Source organism: Corvus kubaryi, unplaced genomic scaffold, assembly GCF_017639235.1.
Source record: "Corvus kubaryi isolate FWS band 111438036 unplaced genomic scaffold, C.kubaryi_AGA036_p1.0 37387, whole genome shotgun sequence".
Classification (NCBI taxonomy): Eukaryota; Metazoa; Chordata; class Aves; order Passeriformes; family Corvidae; genus Corvus; species Corvus kubaryi.
This window is the reverse complement of record NW_024581129.1, coordinates 10,657,997-10,685,646: the sequence shown is the minus strand read 5'-3', so window position 1 is coordinate 10,685,646 and position 27,650 is coordinate 10,657,997. Positions and strand designations below refer to the sequence as shown.

At 45.4% G+C, this 27,650-nt stretch overlaps 1 protein-coding gene across 2 annotated transcripts; it reads left to right on the top strand.

Annotated features, from left to right (window-relative positions):
• The first annotated feature begins 14,107 nt into the window (after positions 1–14,107).
• LITAFD (LITAF domain containing) lies at positions 14,108–25,126 on the top strand. 2 transcript variants are annotated; one of them, XM_042037540.1, is made up of 5 exons: positions 14,108–14,268; positions 20,479–20,585; positions 22,638–22,703; positions 23,847–23,989; positions 24,442–25,126. In XM_042037540.1, exons 2-5 carry the CDS (start codon positions 20,492–20,494, stop codon positions 24,532–24,534), a joined length of 396 nt encoding a protein of 131 aa, XP_041893474.1. In that variant the 5' UTR covers positions 14,108–14,268; positions 20,479–20,491; the 3' UTR covers positions 24,535–25,126. The 2 variants fall into 2 exon arrangements, with proteins under 2 accessions (XP_041893474.1, XP_041893473.1); XM_042037539.1 differs by having other exon boundaries at positions 14,110–14,268; positions 23,830–23,989.
• Positions 25,127–27,650: the final 2,524 nt, after the last annotated feature.

The window sequence follows — 27,650 nt, the reverse complement described above, 5'->3', positions numbered from 1 at the left end:
GCATTAAGTCCAGGACAGCCACAACTGATGGCATCTTGCAAAGAGATCAATAGGATGAGCTGGTAAAGGTGAACATGCTTAAATATGATTGCACAATTCTCAGAGAGTACTTTTACAGATCAGATCCCTGGCAAGAAAGTAGTCATTAGTGTATTGAGGTGAAAAATGCATGGGAATATTTTCACTCATTCTCTTGCAGAACTTCACACTTCTCCATTTAAACTGCTGCTGCGTTCCACCTCGAAGGAAATCCCTCCAAACTTATGAAGGGGGTCCCAATACAACAAACTATTTAATCCTGTCAGTCAATATTTAGTTGAATGCACAGGAACTGCACTGAGTGGGTAGAGACGTGCTCACTCTGTATTTTACATTGACAGAAACATTCACGTAAGGTACAGGCAAACATAAACAATCCTTGACTCCAGGAATTCAATGTACTTTCTGCAACTCTGTGTGCAAGATAAGACCAAACACTGACAAAGAACTTGACAATTTAAAAACTGAATAAAAATTGTTCCTCTAATTTTGAATCTTCATCAGGAGCTCAAATATCAGAAAAACTGCTCAAAAATGTGTGCGTGTGGAAGAGTCAAGGACAGGTCAAATCCTCTGTACAGATTTGAAGGAGTAAGGGAGTAAATGTATTAAGTCAACAAGTAAATGAGATTTAAAATCTTCCGGCAGTGCCATGTCCTTTGGATGGATGTGTATTGAGGCTCCCCGCAGTCATTCTGGGGGAAGGGTCTAGAACCAGGGTGAGGCTGCTGTGGCTCCTGCAGGAAACTGCTGAGTTCCTTGTGCTGGTGCCTGCAAAGGTCGGTGCTCACTAAATTCCACCGTGTCACTGTGACCTTGTTTGTGCAGGAGCTGTGGCAGCAGCAATGAGCCTCCAGAACATTCTGCAGCAGAGAGGAGTTGCAGTTATCCTCAGCTCTGATTAGCCATGGCTGTGGAGATGTTACACACATCACATTTCCCAGCAGTGACCCCGCTCCCGTCACCAAGAGGAAATGCTTCCCAGCCCTTTTGTTTCAAACAAAGCAAACAGGAAATACTCAGCTACCTTGCTCCCAGTCTTTCACCATCCATTTCACTGCTTCCTGCCTCTATCTATTTTGGGAGAGAAGTGTTTAAGAAAATTGCCTCTTCCACAGTTCAGGTTTCGCTTACAGAGGCAGACTGAGCCTTCAGTGTCTCACTGAATGGGGAAAGGGCAGGAGCAAAAGGAGGATGAAACCAGGACTGCTCACAACATCTGCTTCTTTTAGTTTTAGCCTTTTGTTCCTTTTAACTGAGGGCTGTTTCTCATAGCATGGAGAAATTATTCATGAATATTCTCTCTGTAGTGACAGTCTGGAATCCTTTGGCAGTGGGAACTGGCCATGCAGGAGCAGGCATCACGGTATATTTTTTTTTAACTCTTTAGACTGACAGTTCCAGGTGTTTGATTCCATTAGTTATTTGAGCAGAGTCTATGCTGGCTCTATATTTTTGGAAAAAAAAAAAAAAAGCAACCAAAGAATTTAATGCAGTCTAAGAATTTCTTGTCATTTTCAGAAAATGTTGAGGCATTAATGCAATGCTAAAAAAATGCATTCCTCTTTGTATGGTAAATATATAAGTATAGAAAGATGATGTGTTTGTGTCACACTAGTGTATGACACTGGGGAAGATTGGAAACATAAGAGAGGTGTTTGCACAAAGATGGCAGCTTAAAGAGGCTGTCCTTTCTGTTTACAATGAGCTTCAGTGGTGCAGAAATATCACATCTTTGTTGGTTTTTTAGGGAATATTGAAAATTTTTTTATGCCAACACCACGGCAGCTGACAAGGAAAAGGCCAAAATAAGGGTGGTCTGATCAGGGAAATTTTTATACCTACTCTCCTTTCACCAGCCATATTTCCTCAAGATGAAACAAGTCATTGGAAAATATAAAAATTATATTTGTAAAAGGAAATTAATTGAACACTTCCTACTAGTTCATCAGGTCAGTTCGCACCTCATCCTCTCCAGATTTGCAGCTGCACAGCTGGGTGTGTGTGTTTAATCCCTTTCTGCTGATCTCCGTTTATCTTTTTACTCTGGTAAAGATTTCACAGGCAGTCTGTAGAAAGCTATTCCTGCACAATGATGTTCAAGAACAATAACCCCAATCCGTGCTCAGTTGTGTATGTGTTAGTGACAGCTTTGAGATGTGTCTCACATCCTTAAGCCTGGGGAAAACAGAGAGAGCACACATGAGGCAGAAGCATTTGCCAGCTCTGATTTTTTCAGAATGACACCGAATTCAGTGCTTGGTTCAATTAATCATTAAGATGATCCCATGACTAATTCCAGTTTCTCTTGAAGTAAATAGGAGTAAATAGGAATAAATAGAAATCAACATCTCATATCATAAGCACCAAAGAAAGAAGAGGTCTCCTTTAGGGTTCTTTAGGGTTTCTCCAGGTATGAGCTGTATCCAGGTGACAACAGTAATGCAGCAATCTTTTTCGTTTCTTTTTTAAATTTTCTCCTGTTGCCTTGTGTTTTTCCATTTATCCTCCTCCTGCAGTCTCAAATTCCAGACTGATGGACTAGAACTTGCTGTATAAAGGATTATTTTATTAATCATATAAATTTTTGTACATGATTCAATACTCAACCTAGACACATAAGTGGACATGAGAGGAATAAAATCTCTGGGCTGACTCAGTAAGAAATGCTCACTGAATTCATTCTGTGAGCAATGAGGCGATTCCTCACTCTGATGTTAATTCTGCTGCAACTCCACCAATGCTATCACTCCACAGCCTCTGGCAATACCACCTCAGTAATAGGTTTGTAAGGTTTTTACTGTTATTATTATTATTATTATTGTTGTTATTAAAGTTTGTGAATGTCTGAAATGCTGCATTATGGCAGATATGCTTTATGCTAAATGCAGTGTTCCATTTAGTGCAATCTCTATTTTCCAATTCAGTCCATGTTTTGTTTTGAGCTGATTCAGAGTGAAATTGCTTTCAATTTTTCACTTTGGCCAGGCAATTGGAGAGGCAGCCCTGCAGCCTCACCACTGTGCTGCCACCAGGTACTGAATTGTTCAGGGATGACTTGCAGAGTAGCTTTTCTTTGGAAGAAATTGGTCAGTCTCAGATCTCCCTTTTGTCTGAAGACATTCACAATCTATGCATGTGAAAAACACAACAAAAAAAAAAAAACCCAAACCAGGTATTACTTATATTTTCAAGTTCCTAATGATGTACTCAGGTGCTTTCATGACAAAGGAAAATGTGCTGATGAAACAGACTTGAAAATAAAGAGGTTTAAACTTGTTGAAGCTCAAATATCCCAGCAACACCTGGTCTGGGAATCAGCAGACTGGGAATCAGCAGAAGCACTCCATGCTCATGGATTGCAGCACTGACTCTCCCAATTTTCCTTCATTTGGTAAAGGTAAGCAGTCTGCATCCCAGCTTTTCAGAGCATCATGAGGGAGAACTCAGAAGGAAGATCTGAGCTGAGCCTGCTGAACACAAAGACTCCCTCCCATCCCATCCCAGGCCATAGCCTGGTGTGGTTTTTCGTCTTCTCAAGCTACACACATTTCTCAGCTCTTTAAACACCGTGCTGTCTCTCAAGCATGAAATCTGGGGGCAGCCAGTTGTTTGGCACAGAGAGTAAAAGTGTCAGAGGAAAAAGCACAGAAACAATGGCCCTTTGACAAGGCAGCTTCACAGCTTTGATGTTTCCTCTCTCTCCTTTTCCCTAATTAACTCCACGGCTACTCTCTGCACAGAACTCGAAAAATGCTCTTGTACTGGAGCCATTTGGGGTTATTTTTTGCGCTTCTCATCTTGCCATGTGTGTCTAGTCTATAGCAGTTCTTCAGTCTGTTGTCTGCAGAGATACTTTGAACTATGTCTTAATTTGGCGTGTTGGAATACAGACTATTTGAGACATTATGGACTATTTCTTAAGGTAAAACAGCAAAGTAGAAAATTACAATATTGTCAGTTAGTCCAAATTCATTGTCCCAGGGCCAAAAACTCAGCTATTTCCCAGTCACAAGAGCCATGAAGCTGCCAGGCCAGGATGTCTCCATTTCTGCCAATGCTGACACAACTGTCAGGTCTTTTGTAGTCATCATCACCCTAACAGGCAAATATTTACTCTTCAAATATTGCCCCACCTTCCAAAAGATGTAAAACTCACTAGCAGGCGGTGGATTTTATTTTAGACAATGTGCCTGTCTTGTGGCTCCATTCCTGACTGAGAAATTGCTTATATTGGTTTTCCCTCAAGGGCCTCACTTACAGTAAACAAAATTAGGGCTAAAGACATTATCTACCATTAGAAACTGCCTGTTGCTTTTAGCTTTGCTTTGGGCGTAGTCTGCTCTAGACACAAGCCATCCCTCAGTGATTAGGGTGCTGCAGCTCCATCTCTTGGAACCCTTCTTAACTTTAAGGGGTGGACAGCATTAGGTGCTGCAGGCTCTAAATCACAGTATAATGACTTTACTTTAAAAATGCTGCAAAAGATTTTAAATCTGGTTCCAAATTTAAGCTGGAAAGGCTGTGCTGCTGCTGGCTGGCACACCAGGCTGGCTAAGAAGGCAGACAGGATGGTGGTACGTGCTTCCCAGGAATGTGGAAACCCATCTTTGCATTCTCCTTCTGCACCAGCTTTGGTTTTATGGTGAGTGACTGATGAGTGGCTTTGTCAGGAGCAAGTGTAAGAGGCTTAAATCAACATTTCCTGGCTTTGTCCTGAGAGTGACTTTATTCCCAGAGGATGCCAGCTGGGCAGGGTACTGATAACCTGTCTATCCTGGGAAGGAAGGAATTTTTCACACTTCCTGTGTGTGTCAGTGCAAGCTGCTTTAGTTTCAGTAATTCCTGTGCAAAAAGCACATCTCAGACAGGCACAGGCCACGGACACACCTCCTGCCAGCAGATCCTGTTACAGTCCCTCCCCACGAGAGAGTGAGAACCCGAGCCTGAACTCCCCGACTCTGTGCTGCTCAGGGGTCTCATCCCTCAGGGAACTCACGGAACACCCAGAAGTGTTTCAGAGCAGAGCAGGAGGCTGACGGGCTAGGGCAGAATGTGACTGATCAGCCCCTACAAAAGCACTGATGAAGCAACTCTGGGTCTTTCTCTGCTGTCACTCATGTCATTTGGGTTTTGTCAACTCTGCTGATTAATGCTGTTACAACAACCCAGAGACAGGTTGCAAAGGCAGATGGGAAAGTGTCACAGCTGACAGACAAAAAAGGAAAAAAACAGTATTTCTGAGCTTCTTAATGCACTGGTCTGTCTGACTGCCCCAGGAAAAGCTGAGCCCTTTCACCATGAGCCACTGAGAGCAGCACTCAACCAACAGCACAGCAAGAGAAATACTTTCATTTGCTCTGCAGAAAAAACTCCATTTCACAGCAATGCCACTGCCACTGCATCTATTAATCACTGTTTTGACCATTTTCTGAGAAATAAAATGAAATGGATGCCAGGAGCAAAGAGGTCAAGGAAAAAGACTAGGTTCAGCCATGAAAGGTTTTATCATCTTTTAATTTCTTGCATAATGTCATTGTTATGTTCCTAATTGATAGAGGCACCAAGACACAGATGAGTTATAGTATATTTCTCTGACCAGTAATTTTGCAAGAGTTAATGAGAGACAGAGCAGTGCAAAGCATATCCAGAGGTACATAATCTAACTTATTCTTGTTTAATTATTATTTTTTGAGAAGCAGCACTTCCCCTCCAAGCAGGGCTGCTCAAGAGAAGCAGGCTGTGTTCAAATTAATCTGCTCTGTGACCTGTCAGTTGCATGAGTTCCTTATGCTCTGAAAGTGAAATCTTTTGGTTTGGAGCACCAGTGTGTCTCTTGATCTTTCAGTACGTAACCACTGGTCATCTTGCCTGTCAAAGTATCTGAGAAGCAAATAGAGCACCTCATGTACAGCACTGAAATCCTCCTAAAAAGTGTCCAGTAAAATGCAGCTGACTCATGTCAGAGTTTTGTGCTGAAGGAGTCCTCTGTATCTTCTTTTTCAGGCTAACATACTCAAAGCCACTTCAAAATTAAAAATGGCATTACAGAGCTTCAGACACTGCAAAACTAAGCTAAACTCAACTGAAACACTCGGCTTGTGCTGGCACATAGTCATCATGTTCTCTCCCACAGTGCCTCCTAACAACACTCACACAAACAAATCAGCTTTGGATGGGTTCTGCTGACGGTATCTTCTCTTCCCACGTCAACATTTTAACGACCTCCACAAAAACAACCCAAGGAGTTTAGAGCACAATAACTTCGGCATGTTCTATTGTCTTATCTCTTTCTTTCTGTACAGGCTCACGCAGACAGCCAGGACAATTCCCACTTCCTGCACTTATTAGACTGCCCAGCCAGGTCAGTTTTTCGTTGTGTCTAATTTCTGGTCTCTGGGGGTGGTTTTCAATTATTTTACTATCACCAAATACAAGGATGTTTCATGGCTCGCTCAGCAAGCTGGCACAGTTGCCATCCAAGTGAAGGGCACAGCAGCCCAGCCAGCTGGTGCCCACAAGGGTACACTGTACAGGGGCAGAGAACTTCTCTCCTCATGCCAGAAAAAATAAAGCTGGATCAGTCTGGTTTTCACTTGACCATGGTGTTCACAACTACCAACCTCCCCAGGGTACATGGTTGCTTTTTCACAGGGCCTGCAGAATAAGGGCAGCATTAAAAAGGGTGGAATTTCAGCAGTTACTTGGGACTGAAACCTGAAATAGCAGAAAATGGCTTTAAACTGAGCAAAAGCAATTTGTAAATTAGAAGGGACATACCCCAACATAAAGATGTGGTTTCACAGCCTGACAGGAGAGCATTAAGCAAGTTCTACAGTGCAGTAAGTACCTTAACAATCATCCTGCTTACATCTGATTTCAGGATAATTCCCTCCCTGATCTCCTGTACTACTTTTGCACACCTTTAACTCTCTACAAGTCTCTCTTGACATCGTTTCAGACACAGGCTGATAAACATTTGAACATTGCTGGACAAGTTTCAGAGAATAGTTCCAGGCACAAGACTAACTTACTGTTGTGTTCCATCAAGAAGAGCACTGCATATAAAGTAGAAGGGATCATTTTAATGAGTAAGGGCTTGATACCTCAGCTGCTGCTCAAGGCTCAACAACAGGGTCATTCAGGTATGAGAGGACTCCAGGAGCAAGTCCAAAAATAACTTTAAAGGTACCTAAACTGTAAGGAACAGGATTACGGAGCACTGCAGGTTCTGGCCCCAACTTCAGCTGCAGAAGAAAATCCCATTATCCTGTCCCCACACAGATCTTTGAATGGCCTACTTTGAACTCAGTGATGGAAAGGATTCATTGCTTTTAAGCTGTAATCTTCATGGAAGAGATGAGATACTGGATTACAGACCTTGTGAGTGACCAATAATAGGCAATACTCTTTCTTGTTGCATTTTTCATGGAATAGATGATAAAAAATGAAGTAGATGGCTCCGGGTTTTCCATTACTCGTTTGCTTTTGTAATTCCCTAATTTTTGTTAACTATTCTGTAAAATTACTTGGAACCAGATATTTTGGGATATCAAATATGAATACATTTTACCTTGAGGCTTCTAAAAGCAAGAAGCAGAGGGGACAGAGGTGTCTCGGACCTGTCAGTGCCAGAATCCCGGACCTCTGGAGCTCTGCAGGCTGAAGAGGGCAGCAGCCTCTAACCCAACCCCAGCAGGGTGAGCTGCACCCAGAAGAAAGGCCATGTGTGTTTGTGGGGTTGGAATCCACTCCTACACACGGACTGCTGGGGTATCCGTACAATTCCAGCGAGAGTTTTCCATTTTAATACAATACTGGTTCTATTTATTAATGTGACACCAACGTGTGTTTTTGATTTTATGACATTGCTTTCTACATGTCACAGTCACAATCTCAAAAACCGCAGGTGTATATGGTTAGTGCTTTGCAGATAACTTGTATAAATTATTCTTTGGCCAACACTGTCTTTATCAACACACCAGCGACACAGAAAAGCTGCTTTGTCCTTTGTGCAAGTCAGAGTACAGGGAATGCTGCTCTTCCTCTTTTCTGGCAGATTTTTGTTAAGTGCTCTGGAAGTTCAGTCAAGGGAACGAGGTAAAAAAAGACATGATTATGAAGTATAAAAAAGGAATATATGTTGTCTTACAAAATGTCACTCTCTACCTACCAGGCAGGTGAAGCAATCTTCCAAGAAAATCTCAGCATAGAAATACCAAGAACACGTTGCATTTCCAGGAATTTACTGATTGGGATTTGTATCTCTGATAATGTCAGTAATTCAGGCATTAACCTGCCATAACTAGCAGCAGCTGTGCTGAGCTCATTCCATCCTTTCTCTTATAGAAACCATGCTCTAACCTGCTGCTTCTTTCAAGTGAGGAAATTGAAGGAAGGTCCAGGTGTTCAAGATTTAAATTTAATTCTCTCAGAAAGAAAAAGAAAAAAGAATAATTTTAGATTATTTTGTTTGCTTCTAGAAGCTGAAACAGAATATCTCAGGTTGGAAGGGACCTACAGGGAACATCAAATCCAACTCCCTGCTCTTCACAGGACTACCTGAAATTAAACTTGGGAAACAGACCTGAAAACCAAACGAAAAAAAAATCCATCTAAACTCATAAGCTATGGGTGCCCAAAATTAACAAAAGGGTGCATTTGCCAGTGCAGGGCCCCACACTAGGACTGAGGTTAATTACTGGCCCAGTTAATTAGAGGACTCCAGAGCCTCTGGGAGCCTCCCCCAGGCTGAACCTGCAGCAGCTCCCTTACCTCAGGCTCCTCCTGGCTGCAGGAACTTGAAGCCCCTCTCATGAGAGGGATCAGGCACTGGGAGTCTGTGGTTTTGTGCCTTTTGCATCCTTCGACCTCGTAGTACCAGACAGGAGCGCACCCACCCCTCTGTGTGTAGCAGCATTCCCTGGGGGAAGCAACTCTTAAAACATTCTGATTACACTTGCAACAAGTCTTTGCAAAGCCTGTGCAAAATCAGCACCATCTTTGCCCAGGAACAGATAGTCCTGGCCTATTTAAACTGTGTTCAATCTCCTTGTCCACTTTTATAATCAAAATAGAGTTCTAGGGACAACTGGAATCCTGAGATACTTATTCTTCTGACTGCACCAAGGTGTGCCATTAGGCAATAATTCAGGCATCTGACCACATGCTGTTTGTTACATCAGAAACATCCCAGACTTGCAAGCCAGTGCTACTGATCAGCTCTTTCCAGCATCTCAGTCCTCACCACTGAATTAATTACCTGGATCTGGGTAATGAACTTCCCAAGTGACCCTGAGGGTTAAGGGCCCACTCCTCTTCCTTCCCAGATCAGCATGATGATCTGTAAGGTGGTTTTGTCATGTGTATCATGTAGGTGGCAATCCTGTTGATTCCCCTTGTTGGAAAAATCAGAAAGCCCCTTAATTCAAGCAGAAAATGTTAAACCTCCTGGACATGCCAAGCACAGCCCAGCTGTATAATCACCACTGTCAGCGCCACAGTCACATCAACAGAACAGGCTTTGTTCTCCTTGCATGAAATTTCACAATTCCCTATTTTTTTCCAGTCTGGGGGTCTAATCCTTCATGGTTCTGGCTGTAGCAGTCGTTAAGGTGTGATAATAGCCAGCAGATGCCATTCCATTCCTGTAGCAGGGTGTCTCTGCCGTAGGTTTCACACTGTGCTCCATCCCTCCGAGGCATCAAGGGCTCAGCAGTGACCTCGCAGCTCCCACTGATTCCCTGCAGCTCTGCCTGCCTTGTCCAAGCCAAACTGTGTGGTTCAGGCTGAAAGCACAAGAATTCCTCTTGGTAGCAGGGATGTATTTGCAGGAAAGCAGAAATTGCTGTGAATGCAAGGACTTCTCACCTAACAGGACAGATTCTCCTCTTGAAAACCATTAACAGCCACGGTGGTCAAAACCAGCAAAAGCTTTAAAAAGTAAATTAATTTTGAGATGTTCTCACTGACTTTTCCCATGTATTGTTTCAAAAATTTTCAAATACCAAGTTAGGATTGTGGATTTTTTCCAACATCCAAAATAAAAAGAGGAAAACAATGAAATACTTTTCATAAAGGTATTCCTTGCAAACCAAGGGGGGAGGTCACTCATTTTCCTTTGATTCAGTGATTAATTTTAAATTAAACTGTTAAGTATTTTCTGCCTCACATCATTAATGAGTAAGACTACATGGATGTTATAACCATCTTTCTGACACCAAGCTCAGAGCTTTTAGAACTATTATTTTAAAAGGGAAAAAAAAAAACCAACAAACAAACAAAAAGGAAAACCCATGACTTTTGTGCTAGTAACAAAATTAACCAATGGCTGGGGTCTCAGAGCAGATGAATTGCAGAGGGTACAGTGATTTTTCAGATTCCTGCATGATGTGCTGCTGGTTCTCTTTCTACATCTTATTTCAATAAGCAAATTACCAGAAAAAGCCAGTGTCCGATTTGTCCTATGAGAGATGATTTTTCACGTGGAAAGCATTGCGCAGAAGTGGTTTCTGCTTTGAGCTGTGTGCCACGTGTCACCAAATATTTATTTTGCACATTACAGCAACTCATCTCTGGATCTTATCTGAGAAGAATGGTGTTTCATATTTGAGTCACTCTTATCCTTCTTGTGTCATCAGTGTTCCAAGAAAATGCTGCATTCAGATACCAAACAGGGCAGGCAAGTTCCCAGCCAAGAGAAGGCTTGTTCAGCTATAGCAAACTGGCATTTTAATTGGGAAAGGAATTTTTCTACCTGCACTATATTTATGGCAGACAATAGCAGGGGTATTCACAGGCACTGATATTTTTTGAATTACAAAACGCTTCCAGCTCCAGGTGTCAGTGACTGCACACAAACACCTGCTGGTGTAAACAGGAGGAGAACTGTGTGCACAAGGTCTCTGCTTTCTGTAACTGGAGAAAGGGTTCAGATTTTTCACCAAGCTTTATTAGCAAAGGACCTTTACTCATTGATAGAGAAGCTATATCAAAATATGAGTTATCTGTAATAAGGTCTCAATTCAACTTTATTTTTGTCGTGCTTTTACAGAGGTTGCAGTCAGCAGGGCTAGAACTGAACACAAAACAGCAAGGAAGAGACAGTCTCACTTCAAAGAAGATATGAACTATTTAAAAGGGAAGAAAGAGAGAATTAAATCTCAGTTTCACCCACCTACAAGTCAGGAGCACAGCATGAGCCATTTGTCTGAGGCCCCCCTAAGGTCAATGGAAAGACACAAAAACTCCTTCATGCCCCATTCCACCTGCACAGGTGGGTGAACAAGGCCTGGCCATGAGGAGACCTGTCCTCACTGCTCTGCTGGGTGCTCTGTCCTGTCCTGGGCCAGACTGCAAACCTCCTAGAGCTTCCCCAGGGGCAGCCTCTCCCACATGGTTCATGTAGGGCTTGATATCCAGCAGCGCTCTGGCTCTGCAGAAATCCCCGGGTGAGAATTTACAGTCTTTGTCTCACACAAAGAACCTTCTGATCTTAACTCCACAGTTAAAACATCCACAGTCAGAAACAGGGCTAACAACTACATGCAAAAAAACCCATAAAAATATTGAATCCAATTTTCCCATCCCATGAGAAACTGTGAGCAAAAATAGGAAAGAAGCCACCAATAATTGTGAGCAGCTCCTACGTGCAGCAAGTGGCTATTTTGTATGACGATAGGAAAAGCAATCATCACTTGATGGACTAATTTATAATGATTATCGCAGCCTTGTTGGTCTCTGATAGCATACATGATATTCAGGGGGCTGATACAATCTCTCTCCTTACCAAGCATCACACTGTTTCTCCTAGAGCAAGCACTGTAATTAAGATTGGGAAACAAAGCCAGTGATACGCACGTAACCCAAAGTTTAAAACCACTCACTTCCCCCACTGGCTGGAGAATCAGAGAGAGGTTGGCAGGGGAGCACAGCAGGCACAAAAACACGTCTGGCAGGAGACAGGAGGGGCTTTGCACCCCCTCAGCTCACCTGCAACAAAGGCTGCAGGTGACAGAACACCTAGTGCCACTGGGAGCAGGGGGCAGAGCTGGCACTGCCCCCCGTGCGCCTGCAAAGAGCCCTCGGAGCTCCAGCCACGGCAGGGCCTTTCCCAAGTGTCAGCTTGGCAGCACCTTAAGTGAATTAAGGCTGTTGAAAATATTTAAAGCACTTGAGCCACCCTACATCACATCCTGAATGTGTTGTGCGTGAGTGCTTTTGGATGCACTCGTGGTTTCATCACTTCTTTTCCTCTGCTGTTCAAGGAAAAGAAAAGGCATCCATCCCCTAAGAAACGGGCCCTCTCTCCCACGCTGATTTCCTGATATATAAACATATAGAAGGACTATCCTTAAATCCATTTTTTCTACAGATATTACCATTTTGACACTTCTCCTTTTTTTTTTCTTCAATAGAGTGTTTTCCCTAGACCTTAAAGCGCCTCTTCAAGGAATAGCACTTTGCAGTATGAACATGCAGTGACTTTCCTAAGAAAATATTGTCAAAATAAGGTCTCTTCACAGAGCATTTGAGTTTCAAAAAAGCATAATTTTACACATTTCTATTAAAATTGAGTTATTATGATCAGTCTGTTATTTTCATTTACATGAAGAGAACACAGAGGAGTGAATAATTTGCCCGATATCACATAAGAAACCTATGAAAGAGCAAAGGTTTGAAAGGCAGAAATGGGATCAGCCACAGTTACTGTCAGCCATCCTTCCATATTTCTAGTTTAGCCTGGAGATGTGACTCTTGTGAGGTGACTCTGCAGCTACTCTGGTGATGTGTGTGTAGTGCACAAAGTGCTGAGCCTCCACTTGGGCAGTGAGACAAATCTGAGTAAGTGCTCTGTACCTGGTCCTTTGAGTCTGGAGAGGGTGGTGATGTGCTGTCACCATTAACAGCATCCAAAACCACCAAAACATCCATTAACAACAACAAAAAACTTCTGTTTGCAGAGTTTCCAAGCTGTGGTGACAAAAGGGGCATGAAAACTTGGAGAGCAGAACAGTTCCCTCTCTTCCCATGGGCAGTTTCCCAGCTGTACTGGGAAAGAAGAACCACTGTTTTGCTAATTACTGTGCAATCCTGACTTTCCAAGCTCAGGGGCTTCCTGCACTGCTACAGCCCTTCCTTGAGTAAGATTTTTCCCAGGAGCCAAGCCAACAGCATGTTCTGTGTTGGTGATGAGAGTCTGCCAGACAAACCCAGGGCATCACGCTCTGTCCTTGTGGGGAGCACTGGGGATGGGCTCCTTCTGTGGAGGAAGGTCTTTGTACAAAACAGTTTTGCAGGAGGTTCAGACAAAGCAAAAATGATTCTTACTGAGAGGGTCACCATTAGACTTGGAGGTGCCAAATGTATGGCATCTGAGGGAGGCGGTTTTGTCTCTGTTTCTCACCTTTCAAATATATTTAAATTGGTAATAAATTCAGTCAGTTTTCCCCAAGTCAAGTCTGGTTTGCCTGGGATGGTAATCGGTGAGTGATCTCCCTGACTTCATCTCATCTGATGAACACTTCCATCTCATTTTCACTATTGAGGAGGAGAATAAGAGCATCTGGGTGGGCATCTGGCAACCCACCACAGAGAAAAAGCATCTATTTGACAAAAATCCAGTTCAGCCACAGACCTGGTTACCAAGAAGATCTCAGCTAAAATATCAGCGGTCACCAGCCTGAACAGAGATCTCTGCTGATCTAAGCACACTTAACTGGTCAGAAAGTTAAAGTGATCTCAATAATACAATATCAGAGGCCCAGACGTGCCTGTGCTTTCCATCACTCTTTTCTCCTAGAGAAGCACAGTGGGTGAGGATATACACTTTCCTCTCCATTGTCCTCAAGTTATTCCTGTGCTGCTTCTCGTCGTCTCCATTAGCTTTCAGCTTAGCACAAAGGAAAAAATCTCTGGGATATTGGGAAAAATACAAACTGAAGAAAACAAACCAACAAAAACAAGCTCTGGTGCAAGCCTGTCACACAACATTCCTTTTGTGACAGAGCAGGTGTGAGCAGTGGGCTGGGACTGTGGCAAGCTGGGGTAATTATACGCTGTGCACAGCTGACTCGCACCTTCCACGGGATGTCACTGGGGCAGGACCGGGGCCATGTCACTGCTCAGCTGTGGGCTCCCTCCCCACACACAGCCAGAGCAAAGACATGGATGAAGTGACCACCTTTTGAAGCTTTCTTTCCTCCCTAGATTTGCCAGAGCTACATAAAGGTAAGAGCTTTCAAAATGCCTGGGGTCAACACTGTGTTTCCTCCTCAGGAGATAGAGAAAGGGAGGACACAAGGACTAAAGCAGACAGTGAGCTCAAGGAGTATGGCAGCTGTGGCTCTCTGCTGGGAATGTTAACTTTTCGTGATTAAATTGTCAAGCTCTGAAAACCTGCAAGCCTCTCTCATGTTCCTAAAATCTGGAGGCAAAGATTTTTCTCAGGATATTTTCTCTTTCTCCTAGAACAGATGAGAGATGGTAAAGAGGAAAAGGAGCTTTCTGAGAAGGTGGAAATGAGAGCAGTAATAAGGATGGAAATTCAAGCTAATGCACCATAGGAAAGGGCTTAGCTCACACATAAACACAGGGCACACACCTGCTTGCTTCAAGTGAATTTATTCATCATAACTTTGTAAGAGTTGCTAAACCAGCTCCAGATGCTGTAGGACACATTACTTGAGCTGCTCTATCAGTTTTCAATTGAAGAACAAGTTATGGACATTATTTTTAGAAGGGTATAAATGAAATGCTGGCAACCCATGATTCAATGCTGTTGGTGAGAGAATGTTCATCTATAAAGGAATTAAATTAAAAGTTGGCAAACATCAATTTTTAAAGTAATGATGAGGTGCTGGAAACAACTGTGTAAGGCTGCCCTCAATTTTGAAAGCTAAAAGGGAACGTGAAAGACAAAATTGTGTTCATAGAGGACAAAGGCTGAATCTAAACTCAGCATTTCCTATCTTCTGTGTGCTCGAGTTTTAAGGCCTAACCAAATGTGACCATGTCACAGCAGAACTGGTGCAGTGTCTCCTCAAAGCAGTATTTCTGTCCACAGCAGAGTTAAGGAAAACCAAGACTAATTAACTGCAGAACGTCACTGTGGCAGAACAGGAACTGAGCCCATTTTTTTTCCCCAGCGCAGGTTAAGGCACAAACCACTGGACAATACATCCTTTTAATGGTTCTTACTCTATTTTTGGAATGGCAATTAGGGAGGGACAAGTTCTAATGCAATCCCAGGGCTCAGCTGTACTCACCCTTCAGAGCAAGTGCCCTTTAAATACGAATAAAGTTGGTCATCTCAAGGGAACAAGGCATTATACATCAAACAGTAAATTAAGGAACAAGGTTTAATAGATAAACCTGGTGTGCATCAAAGGTTAGCACAAAAAGCAGGGATGGATCCAATTCAGTATTTTAATTAATAACCTTGGCAGAAATATAGGAGTGGCTAATAAAATGTATGACTTAAGAAACAAATTATGAAAGCAGAAATTCTATTACACAGAATAAGAAAAGTTAGAGACCTGCTGTGGCAGTATTTGTGTGCACTACAATGCTACAAAGCAGCGCACTTAGAAAACGACCAGAAATTTCAGCTGCAAGCTGGGAGTTCATTAGTACAGAATGACATTGGAGGAGAAAGACCTGCTGCTGGTTAATGACAACTTAAATACAAACCAACAGCATGAGGTGGCTGTGGAAAAGGAAATAAGTGCTGCTGGATTATTCTGCAGACAGCTTTTCCATTAAATACAAGATGACATTCATACCATCCCATAGGCTGAGGACAGAGGTCACTGACCATTCAGGGACAAGAAGGATGAATTCACTGTGCAGAAATGAAAAGGGCTCAGAACCTTGCTTAGCCCTGTGAAGGAAAGGCTGCAAAGGGACAGGAATGTTCTCTGGGCTGGCTCAAGGGGAGAAGGTTTTCTGCAAAAGCATGATGCTGGCACAATAGCACACAGCAAGGAACTACCATTAATAATTCTAGACTAGGAGGTTTGTGAAAGTTTACAGTGTTTTGGATTGATTTAAGGTGAGAGCAACAGGAGCAGTGAAGGTACTGAATTATAGGCTGGGGCTCTCTTCATGAAGGATTAACTCAACATAAACATCCGATGTGGGACAGGACTGGAAAATCCAGGCAGTCCCTGCCTATCCAGCAGCCTTGTGAGTGCACATACTGGGGAGTGAGTCAAGGCAGACAATAGACAAGAAAACAGAACCAGGTGAAGAGTTTCCAACAAGAAATATGGTGCATATTCAGTCAATCCCCCGCAGCTACATCCTCTCCATTTGAAGAGGCTGGTAGCCGGATCCAGGCTTAAAAGCCAGAATAACTGTGATATTAAAAAAATTAATTTCATGTGTAAAGAATGGGGAATTGGCAGAGCATTCTTCATCTCCTTGAAAAGGTTGTCTGCTACAGATATAATGAATACTTTTTTGAAGTCCAGCTTCTCATTTGCTGCCAGCTGTCCTCTCTTTTAGCTTCTGTTTAAGAATGAGAATAGGCAAATACCTGAATGCTGTTCGCCAATTATGTTTGTCTGTATTAGAGCTGGAACTATTCCTTCTTGAACATCTGGAAACCCTCAGCACATTGTGAATGTTACCTGAAATGACCAATGCAAGACTAAAGGCAAAAGATCTTTCCACTGAGGAATTCAGTGTTTAATTGCTAGCCGAAAACTGGAATTAACTGCTTCAGTCAAGTGAAACGGGCTCTTGATATTGTTCAAGCCCCAGATGTAATTGCATGCCAGCAATGGCATTTTGTGGCCAATCCTTAAAATATCAGAAATGTAAATTGTCTCATAAACACAGCTGGAAGGGCTAAATGCCCAGGAAAACGTTAAACTAGTGATGACAGGAGAACAAGAACACATTGCAGCAAACTGAAAGCCTTTGGGCCAGTACCCTACAAGCCAACAGGCCACTGGAGAAAACTGCTATACCTCCATATGTCTAGGGAGCGTGGAGATCCCTCACTATAATGTTTTAATGCTAATCTTCCAAAATACCAAACTTTTGAATGTAGTACCCTATATTCTTTAAACACCCGAATCTTAAAGTTTCCTCCAAAATACCATGTTCCTTTTTTTCTGTCCTGAACACAACCTCACTGAATGGCAAATCCCACAGTGACATCAGATGAAGCTGGAATGGACATTAAACACTTCTCATAAAGTCACTGCTTGCTGAGATGCCATCCTGGAGAGCCAGATATGAATGTGAAAGCAGAATTAGTACTGCAGTGAGCTTCGACTTTCAAATGAAACCCTTTTCCAAGCACAGATGACAGTGCCTGTGCCTCTGCAGGCACACTTGGAATTAATGGCAGCTGTGGGGTTATTCAGCCAACAGGGACAGTCGGGAGGGACGTGCAGAGGTGCCGGTGAGAGCTGGGCAGTGCGGCTGTGAGTGGAATTTCACACCTCATCAGCTTTGCTTGCCTGCATGAGGCTGCTCTTCACACCCAAACACAAACCCTGGAGCAGATCAGAGGAAGATGAAGGAAACTGCCTGCCCATTCTTCCCTGGAATCTGTCCTTCCTGGAACAGAAAGGCTTTGTCATTCGCACCTCACTTTCACTGAACGGGCTCTTTGTGCACATGCCTCAGGGTGTGATTTACTTATTTTTATTAAATACTGATTTCCACAGGACTTAAAGTCAGCTTTATTTTCCAGTGCATGTCCATATGCAGAAGAGATTAAAACTTGGGAGAAGACAGGGAATTGTTTTGGTGCCCCTGGGACGATGCGGTTCTGCCTGCAAATCAGGCAGTTTGCAGTAGTTTGAGTCAATCTGCTTCAGATAAACCCAGGCTCACTCCAGAAGAGCTCCAGGGGCTGCTCTGCCCTTGCACAGAGCTCTGTGTGCTCAGGGTGACTGCAGAGAAGGAAACGCACATCACCTCCTAAGCTATTAATTGTGACCCTCCTGGGCATTACTGTAGGGAAGTTTATAGGGCATTTTCCTGCTCTTCAGGAGCTGCTGCCTGATATTTCTCCTTGTGACTTTTTCCTCCAGGGCTACCCACACTGTTCTCTCCCATATCTTCTCCTCCAAGAACTGAAAAAGAGGGAATTCTCTAGCTCTAATCTATGGCAACAACTCCTACAGGTTTGGGAGTCACAGCCCTAAAGGGCTCTCAGGCACCTTATACAGGGTTGGAACCAAGAACTGGGAGTAACATACTGGAGTATGTTATATTAAAGGGGCCGCTGAGTTGCATAAACCACCCTAGAAAATGCCTTTCCTGGACCTCTGAACTTGCAGCATTCAGGCCCAGAGGGTATCCAAGCCCCTGGTGCTTTCTCCCACACAGGCTGAAGAGGCTCCTGCAGAAGCTGAGCCCAGCTGCCCACCCAGCCCTGGAGCAGGTCCTCCCTCCCAGCACACAGAGAGCACACAGCAGCAGCACTGAAAATGAGCAAATTCAGGGCTTTATCAACAGCCTCAGCCCACAGCTTCTGTGCTTGGCAGCTCCAATAGATCAAACACAAACCTGGCATCCCACACTATTCCCTGCTCTGCTGCTGATTCACTTTTGCACCTCGTGTCCTACACATCTACCTGGTGATATTATCCTGATACCTCTCTGGGTGGAACCAGGATTAGTCAGTGTGTGCTTGCTCTCAGCAGTTAACTTGACAAGTTAACACTGTGCTAACCGTGATTATTCCCTCCTACCCTGTGCCTCTTGCAAGCGCCTGCCTGGGTTTACAGGCACTGGATGGAATTCAAAAGCCCTTTCCTCTTTTTCCTGTTTCACAGCGAGATGAATTCTGCAGAAGTGTCGCCCAAAAGGACACCACCCAGTATTTAGTGTATGGTGTTTCACTACCAAGATAAGAATAAGACAAAAACTTGGAGACTCCCTGTAATTTTGCCCACTAATCCCTGTCCCAGGGGAGCAGCTCTTGGCCAACCCTGGCTAATGTAACATTATCTATCACCACACTCCTGAGCCCACGGTCACGGCTGACACACTCTCCTTCATCTCCCTTGGCTCTCACAGCTTCATCCTACCCAAATTCTCTCTACTCTCACCTTTTTTCCTTCTCAGTGGGATCCTCATAAAGCTTCAACAATGGCCTATTAATAGCTCTGACATTCTCAATCACCTGTTTTAGCTCCTTTATAACAATTATACCGAGATGCGCCTTTCTCCAGCCATTCTCTCTAATCCATGTGTTTTCAATTTCCTGCGGCATCTTTGGCCTTAACGTGGCCAGTGCTGGATTTCTGGTTTTTTCTCTACACCATCCTACCTATTCCCTTTATTATTCATTCTCCTACCATTTTCCATATCACCTGCTGTTCATCCAGATTTGTGAAAATTACAGCACTTCTTCCCCGATGATATTTTCAAATTCCTTCTTCTTTTCCTCCCTGAGGGACTGATGCTTTATCTCAGCACTACTGATCCCCCCTCTTTTGTCCTCCCCACCCATATTGCCCTCCAACACTCCTTGGGAACAGACCTGTTGAGACCATCCTGCCTTGCCCAGCAACTCCTCTGTTGCTTTTCTTTGACCTCACACACTCCGGCAGTTTGTGCATCTGTGCTCCTTTTCCCCCCAAAACTTCCCTTCCTCACTGACCTGTGCAAAAACCCTGTGCCTTTCTTCTGCAAAGGACTCCTACAGTAAATGTTAGTAGGAAATCAACCAGTTAATACTGGTTCAAGGGGCAGCTAGGAATAATTAACGCCTTTCCACTGACAGAAACACAAACACATCCCCATCCGTGTCCTCTTCGTTCCACCCGCCGTTATTGTGAGGATCAGCTTCTGCTAACACCTGCAAAACACACATTTTGTGGCCTGATCTTGCTCAGAGCCTCAGGGAACGCAGTCATACATAATAAGGATGTTTCCCAACAAAAGCCTGTCACCTACCGATGAGACAATGGTTTCACAGGACAAAGCTGGTCGCGGTAACAATGGTGATAAGGTTGCACAATAACCCGAGGAAAGACAGATCCGAATTGCCACTGATTGCACTGACTTAATCACATGTGAAGGTTTTTTTCACAGGTGCTCCAAGTGTGCTCTTCCCTTCCTTGATTATTTTGACAATCCATGGGGAAAAAAAGGTTATCTTTTCTGCAGAGGTAACACTTTGAGTCACGGGTTTACACACTTTCAATAGTGTTTTCTGGGGGAACATTTTTCGCTTTCCAGCACAAAGAAACACCCCAAGATGGTATTTTCTACTCTCCACCTTCCTCATCGTGAAGCGCAGTGCGGCAGGAACCGACCGCGCTCCGGCCTACAAAGAGCCAGAATGTGAGAACTGCGATTTTCCCTCTGAGCATCACCCGAGTGCGAGAACCAGGAGCTCCAGAGGCACTGGCAAATGCAGGGCACGGAGCGGGGCGTGCAGCAGGGTTTATGATGCGCTCCCTTCGGCAGGTGAGCCGCGGAGATGCTCGGGGAGAAGGCGCGCGGGGAAGTGCCCATGGTGATGTACGAGCCGCACCGGCAGGAGCCCTCGGCCCCGCAGTTCTGCGGCCAGGACGGTAAGTGAGGGCTTGGAAACAGCAGCCACAGGGCTCCTTGGGCACACCGAGGGTTGGTTTCCTGCATGTCACCGAACACATTCGGGCCCGGCCTTTCCAGGACGTGATGGGGTTAGAAAGCGTCTGCGCCAGGATATAAAACCCAGGGCTGGGGTAGGATCTCCTAACAGAAACACCATTAAGCGGCAGTAAGTATTTTTGTTGGTTTAGTCAATTTTCGAACAACGCACACTTTTTTGCAGCAGTGTCGCTACAATAATTTCATATTCCTAACGTGCAAATGTGTTCAGCCAGCGAACTCTGTACGTGGATGGGTTATGTCCTGCTTTAATTGCCATCTAGTTTTACAGAGGACTGGCCTTTTCCCTGACATCCCTGCTGGCCAGAGCTGCCCTGCCTAGGCGAGTTCTGCAGCCAGACTCCCACAGGGATGAACAGCCCCTGCCCATGGGTGAAGCGCTGACAATTCAGCTCCAGGGCTGCGAGTGGGTGCCAAGAACTGCTGCTCCTGGGTTGGCTTTTCCTTCTGAAACCAGGCACTGCTCTCACACCTACACAAGTATCTCACAGCACTCCTTGTCTGCAGTGATTCCACCTTCCTTACCTTCCTGCTACTGAGGAAATTGCCATTTACGGGACAGGACTGAAGAAAAAATCCGAGTGGGAGATCAGGTGGTGACTAATGAGGCTCCATGTGTCAGTCGTGGGCCTCTAAACCTGACTCATTTTCAGAGTATTTCACTCTGATCAGCTCTCCCTGTAAATATTTTTGTCTTCAAAGATCTCCCTGGCCTCTTTCTAAGCTCAGCAGAGCTTGCAAGAGACTGGGGAGAAGGAGTCTCACTTGAGAGCTACTCAGCCAAGGGACAGGGGCTGCACACACCCAACACTGAGCTGCAGGGTCTCGTCCTTGTGCAGGAAGCAGATCCTTCCCAAAAACACATCGAGTGGTAACTGACTTGTACTAAGAACATTCCTTTTCTAGATCATAAGGAAATTATTTTGTTTTTAATTTTTTTACAATTTTTTTCCCTACAAATAACACCCCCTAAAAACAAACAAAAACATCAAACAGAAAACCACTCAAAGCCAAAAACTGAACACCACCCCATCACCACGAAACCCAAATGCCGTTGCAAATCTTTACTGCTTCTGGCAAGCCATTCAAGAAAATATTGCTAACGTTTTTTTCATCTTTGTCACTGTATTTTGTCTCACTTTGGAAAATTCCAGTTTATATCCCTGTGGGCTCATTCCCTGGTTGCACTCACATCGTTTCTGAAAAGCTCGAGCACAGGCTGGACTCCCAGCTCAGGGCTGCTCTGCCTGGGGGTGAGGGTTTCTCCAATGCTGTCCAGGCTTGACCATCCAAGATTTCTCATAGGGACTGTCCTCCTCTCCCAAACTCAGTCCTGTAGTTTGGTACCACGCTAGCTGGCTGTTAAGTTTTGTACATGGGTTTATTTTGAATGTATCCATGAATGTATTTTTTAATACAGTAATTTATTTCACTTCAGGTAGGCTGATTGCATTCTTAATTTGAAAGATCAGTAAGAGAACTGAAAATCCTTGAGGTGTCTTAGTCACCAGCTTCCCTTCTCCCAAAATAAAAGGAAAAAGATCTCTGAACTTTGTTTTCTAGAACAAAGAGTATGATGAAATAACTTGGTTGAAAGCTGAGGAAGTTCAAGCTAGTAAAAAGGCTCTAAATACTCAGAGTAAGGATAGTTATCACTGAAATTAGAGGTACTGTGGATCTGTTATCAGTGGAGTCCTTAAATTAAGATTGAGTACCATGCCAGTGTTATGCTGGAATGGACGAAGTTGCTGCCTTTCCTAAAAAATTATTTGGTTTCTCAGCTTTTGTTATACAGAAAGTGAGACCAGCCAGTCACTGCAGGCTTTAAAAACCCAGGAGTCAGTACAGTGGCTGTTTCTCCCTGTGCTGGATTTCACCCTCTCTGCGAGGCACCTCTTGTCTCACTCCACGCAGCTTTTGGGAGCCAGAAGCTGTTTGCACTTGTACAGTTTGCCCTGGTTTTCTTTGCACAGGGGGCTACGAGTTTCCTTCTCCCCCGCCTTACTCCTGCCGAGAAACCACCACCATCGAGGAGCCTGGTAAGTGCAGGGGTTGTGCTCCTGACAGCTCTCGTGCCACATGCCAACAAAAGCGAAATAGGTTTCGTTTTAAAATCAACAGAGAGGGTGGGAGTTTTCTGACCCAATCTCAATCTCATAAACTGGAAAATTTGCACAGAGATGTCAGAAGATAAACTAAGACAAGGGACTCAGGCTTGCTTCTCCAGCATTAGCCAATCTACACAAGTACCCCTTTAAAAAAAAACCAAACAAACCAAAAAAGCCCAGCCAGAAGCCAGGGCTTTCAGAATAAATCATTTTAAGGGCAGTGTTCCTGATCTAGTCACCTTTATGGAAGTGGAGAAGCTCAAAGGAGATGCTGAGGAAAGGCTTTGAAAAAGAGTCAATAACACCTCATACAGGAGGAAAGGAAACACATTTTTAAATATCCCTAAAACCAGCAGGCACTTGAACTCAGACATGCTCTATCCTATTTATGAAACAGATACCTTCCCACTCCTCAAGTTTTGCCTCAGGCTACAGTGTGAAGTTGTACCCTAAACTTGTTTTAGGATCCTTAAAATAGTATTTTTTTCCCAAAAACATTTCTGAAAAAATATCCTTCATGTACCCACAAGGGGCATCCCCCGCAGGGAGTATGACAGTCAAGTCTAGACTGCAAAAACATGAGCTGGAGTCCAACTGGGGACAGCACTAGAAGCTGTTTGATGGCATTTAGGTTTTAGAGTAACTGCATCGATGAATTTCTCATAACTACTGAAAAGTTGATTCAGAATGTTCCTCTGTATCCTTCAAACCTCTTCAGGGAGAACAAGCATTTTCATATGATTTTAAATATCAGAAGATAAATTCTCAGTGTCAGAGTACATCTACCAGAGGGTGGTGGGGACTGCCTGACTCCAGGGATTATCCCACAGACAACTCCCTGTGTATGTCCTTATCCGAGTAAAACTGGCTGGTTTTAGGTGCAATGTATTGGGGCACACAGAACAACCAGCACAGTGGTTCTAAGGAATATACCTGAAATCAACAATAACATGGGTGCCACCTTAAGAGCCCACATTCTCCCAGTTAAGGCTTTATAACTTGTAAAATATTTCCTGTGGTTCTAATTGGGCTGCTTCTCCTCTCCTCCTGAATTCAGTTTATTTGGTCTCCCAGCCTCCAATCATTGTGGCAGGGATCTTCTCCAGCAAACCAACATCCACAATCTGTCCTTCCTGCCGCCAGCACATCACCACCCAGGTCACCTACAGACTGGGCAAGCTGTCCTACCTCCTGTGCACAAGCCTGTGCATGGTTGGGTAAGTTTTCATGGGCACTTTAGAGATTCAGCATAGCAGAAGGTTAAAAATGAGTAATTAAAAAATCAAAGTTCTAGTTAGAGCTTATACAGACAGTTTGCCCTTTTCCACTTGATAAGAAGCCATCCTGTCCTTTCTAGATACAGTCATCATGCTACAGGGGATGCAAACTTGCTAAATTTAACCCAGGATGTTTCACTTTTCATAAGACAAGCAGAAATTAGTACAACGTTGTCTACTTCCCAACTGTCATTTAGAATCAGGCTCAGAAACCGACTCATGCATAAGATGTAAGAAGCGAAGATTAATTTTTTGGAAGATACTTCAAACATTAACAGACTTGGGAAAGAAGTGGATTCATACAGTGAAAAGGCAGACAGAACAAGGCAGGGAAAAATCACAGATGCAGCCAGTAATCATTCTGTGCATGTCCATCTCCTCTTTGGCTGCAGGTGCTGCTTTGGATGCTGCTTCGTACCTCTCTTTGTGAGGGCCTTCAAGGATGCAGACCATTACTGCCCGTGCTGCCAGTTTCACATTTATAGATACAAAAGACTATAGAAACAAACTTTATGAAACCAGATGATGTAAAGCCTCAATTTCCTAATGGCATAAGATTCTGCACATAAAACTACTGCTAGGAAACTCAAAGGAGTATGCTTAGGTTCTGCAGCTCCCTTGCTGGTGAACCCACCTGTAAACTCCAATTTACCACCACATGGTTGGACTGGCTTTAAAACAAAAGCACTTAAAGACTAATTTGCAGTGTCACTTAATTCATGCTCTATTTGATTTGCTGCCCTGTGCTGTGAAGTTTCCAGCTGGTGAGTACTTCAGCTCCTCTCAAACCTCCCACCCAGCTGGGACACAGACTCCTCCGGACCTCTCAGCCCAACGCTAACCAAGGTTTGGACATGGATGTTTCAGAGAAGCTCCTACCTTCTCTGCACTGGAACTGACTGGTTGAGATTTCATTTTTCTCTGCTCTTCTTCCTATGGGACCTACCCCTGCAGGGCTGTGGGTGGTACAGTGTAGCTGATTATTTATTAACAAAACACTAATTTATGAGACTGTCTTTGCTCTGTTATGTATGAGGTAAGAAAATAAACCTATAATTGTTCACAATACTGGCAAAACATCTGCTGTCTGCACTGCTTCCATGCCCCATTGCACCCAGAGCAGAGATGCAGGTCACTGGGACACCCCTTTACACTAACAAGCTACAATCCAAAAGGCAAACACACAAAGAAGAAATATCAGCAAACACAGCTTGAAAAAAGTCACCACATCACAAGGCCGTGATTTTACCTCTCGGCCTTCTCACTGCACTGTATCATCTCCCAAAGCAGGGACATACCTCTACATAGAACTTTACAGTCACTTATCTTGTGAAATCAAATATCTGCAATTGCAATGCCCAGGAGGTGCCAGAACCTTCTCAACACTGACAGCAGCAGCACCTGCTGCAGCTTATTGCTGGCTGGAAAAATAAACAGAGGAAGAGAAGAAACCCATGCATATCTATGTTATAGCATCATAAATGCTTTCACATTGAATCAGCACCCTGCTTGCTGAGGGCAGGTGGGACGAGAGGCAGCAGCACTGGGCTGCTCCCCTACCCTGCTCTGAGTACAGGGTCTGCACTACCGGGCACTTCAGGAACTCTAAAAGCTCCTTATCCAAACCCTGTCCCGGAGGTGTGACCACGCTCCCTGTCCCTGCTGTGTGACCAGTCCCCTGTCCCTGCTGTGTGACCAGTCCCCTGTCCCTGCTGTGTGTGACCAGCCCTCCTGTCCCTGCTGTGTGACCAGTCCCCTGTCCTAGCAGTGTGTGACCAGCCCCCTGTCCCCGCGGTGTGTGACCAGCCCCCTGTCCCTGCTGTGTGACCAGTCCCCTGTCCCTGCTGTGTGACCAGTCCCCTGTCCTAGCAGTGTGTGACCAGCCCCCTGTCCCTGCTGTGTGTGACCAGCCCTCCTGTCCCTGCTGTGTGACCAGTCCCCTGTCCCTGCTGTGTGTGACCAGCCCCCTGTCCCTGCTGTGTGTGACCAGTGCCCTGTCCCCGCGGTGTGTGACCAGTCCCCTGTCCCCGCTGTGTGTGACCAGTCCCCTGTCCCTGCTGTGTGACCAGTCCCCTGACCCCGCGGTGTGTGACCAGCCCTCCTGTCCCTGCTGTGTGACCAGTCCCCTGTCCCTGCTGTGTGTGACCAGTCCCCTGTCCCCGCTGTGTGTGACCAGCCCCCTGTCCCCGCGGTGTGTGACCAGTCCCCTGTCCCCGCTGTGTGTGACCAGTCCCCTGTCCCTGCTGTGTGACCAGTCCCCTGTCCCTGCGGTGTGTGACCAGCCCTCCTGTCCCTGCTGTGTGACCAGTCCCCTGTCCCTGCTGTGTGTGACCAGTCCCCTGTCCCCGCTGTGTGTGACCAGCCCCCTGTCCCCGCGGTGTGTGACCAGTCCCCTGTCCCTGCTGTGTGACCAGTCCCCTGTCCCCGCGGTGTGTGACCAGCCCCCTGACCCCGCGGTGTGTGACCAGTCCCCTGTCCCTGCTGTGTGATCAGTCCCCTGTCCCCGCTGTGTGTGACCAGCCCCCTGTCCCCGCGGTGTGTGACCAGTCCCCTGTCCCCGCTGTGTGTGACCAGTCCCCTGTCCCTGCTGTGTGACCAGTCCCCTGTCCCTGCGGTGTGTGACCAGCCCTCCTGTCCCTGCTGTGTGACCAGTCCCCTGTCCCTGCTGTGTGTGACCAGTCCCCTGTCCCCGCTGTGTGTGACCAGCCCCCTGTCCCCGCGGTGTGTGACCAGTCCCCTGTCCCTGCTGTGTGACCAGTCCCCTGTCCCCGCGGTGTGTGACCAGCCCCCTGACCCCGCGGTGTGTGACCAGTCCCCTGTCCCTGCTGTGTGATCAGTCCCCTGTCCCTGCTGTGTGTGACCAGCCCTCCTGTCCCTGCTGTGTGTGACCAGCCCTCCTGTCCCTGTTGTGTGACCAGTCCCCTGTCCCTGCTGTGTGTGACCAGTCCCCTGTCCCTGCGGTGTGTGACCAGCCCCCTGTCCGGCTGTTCGGTCACTCACTGACCGTGGCCGCAGCCGCCGTCCCGGCCATCGCCCCCCACCGCCCCCTGCCGGGCACGGGGCGCACTGCGCGCTCCGCCCGCGGGGGACCGGGGCAGCGACAGCGGGAAGGGTCAGCGACAGCGGGAAGGGTCAGCGACAGCGGGCAGAGCCCAGGCCAGAGCCCCCAGCAGCTCCTCCGGCGGCTGGCACTGCGACACAGCGAGGGCAGGTCCTGGCTGTTGGACACCGTGGGGTTGAAGGCGGCCGTAGAAATGAGCTCCAGAAACGGCACTGCCCACCGACCCTGCCATCCTAAGCCAGCATCACAAACTGCCCCTGCTGATCCCACGGTTTAGATTGGACAAACTGCCCCTGCTGAGCTGATCCCATAGTTTAGTTAAGCTAGGCTGGCCATATGCACTGATTTTTGCTTCAACACGGAACTGCAGCCTTCAGACTATAGAAACCCCAGTCTTCAGACTGTGAAACGTGAAAAAACATAATCAATGTAAGTAAAAACTTAAACCACCATTTCCCTGGCCCTACATGAAACTCAGAGCCAGCACTCCCCAGCCCCCTCAACACCCAGGCCACTCCCAGAGCAGCTGCTCCAGCTTTC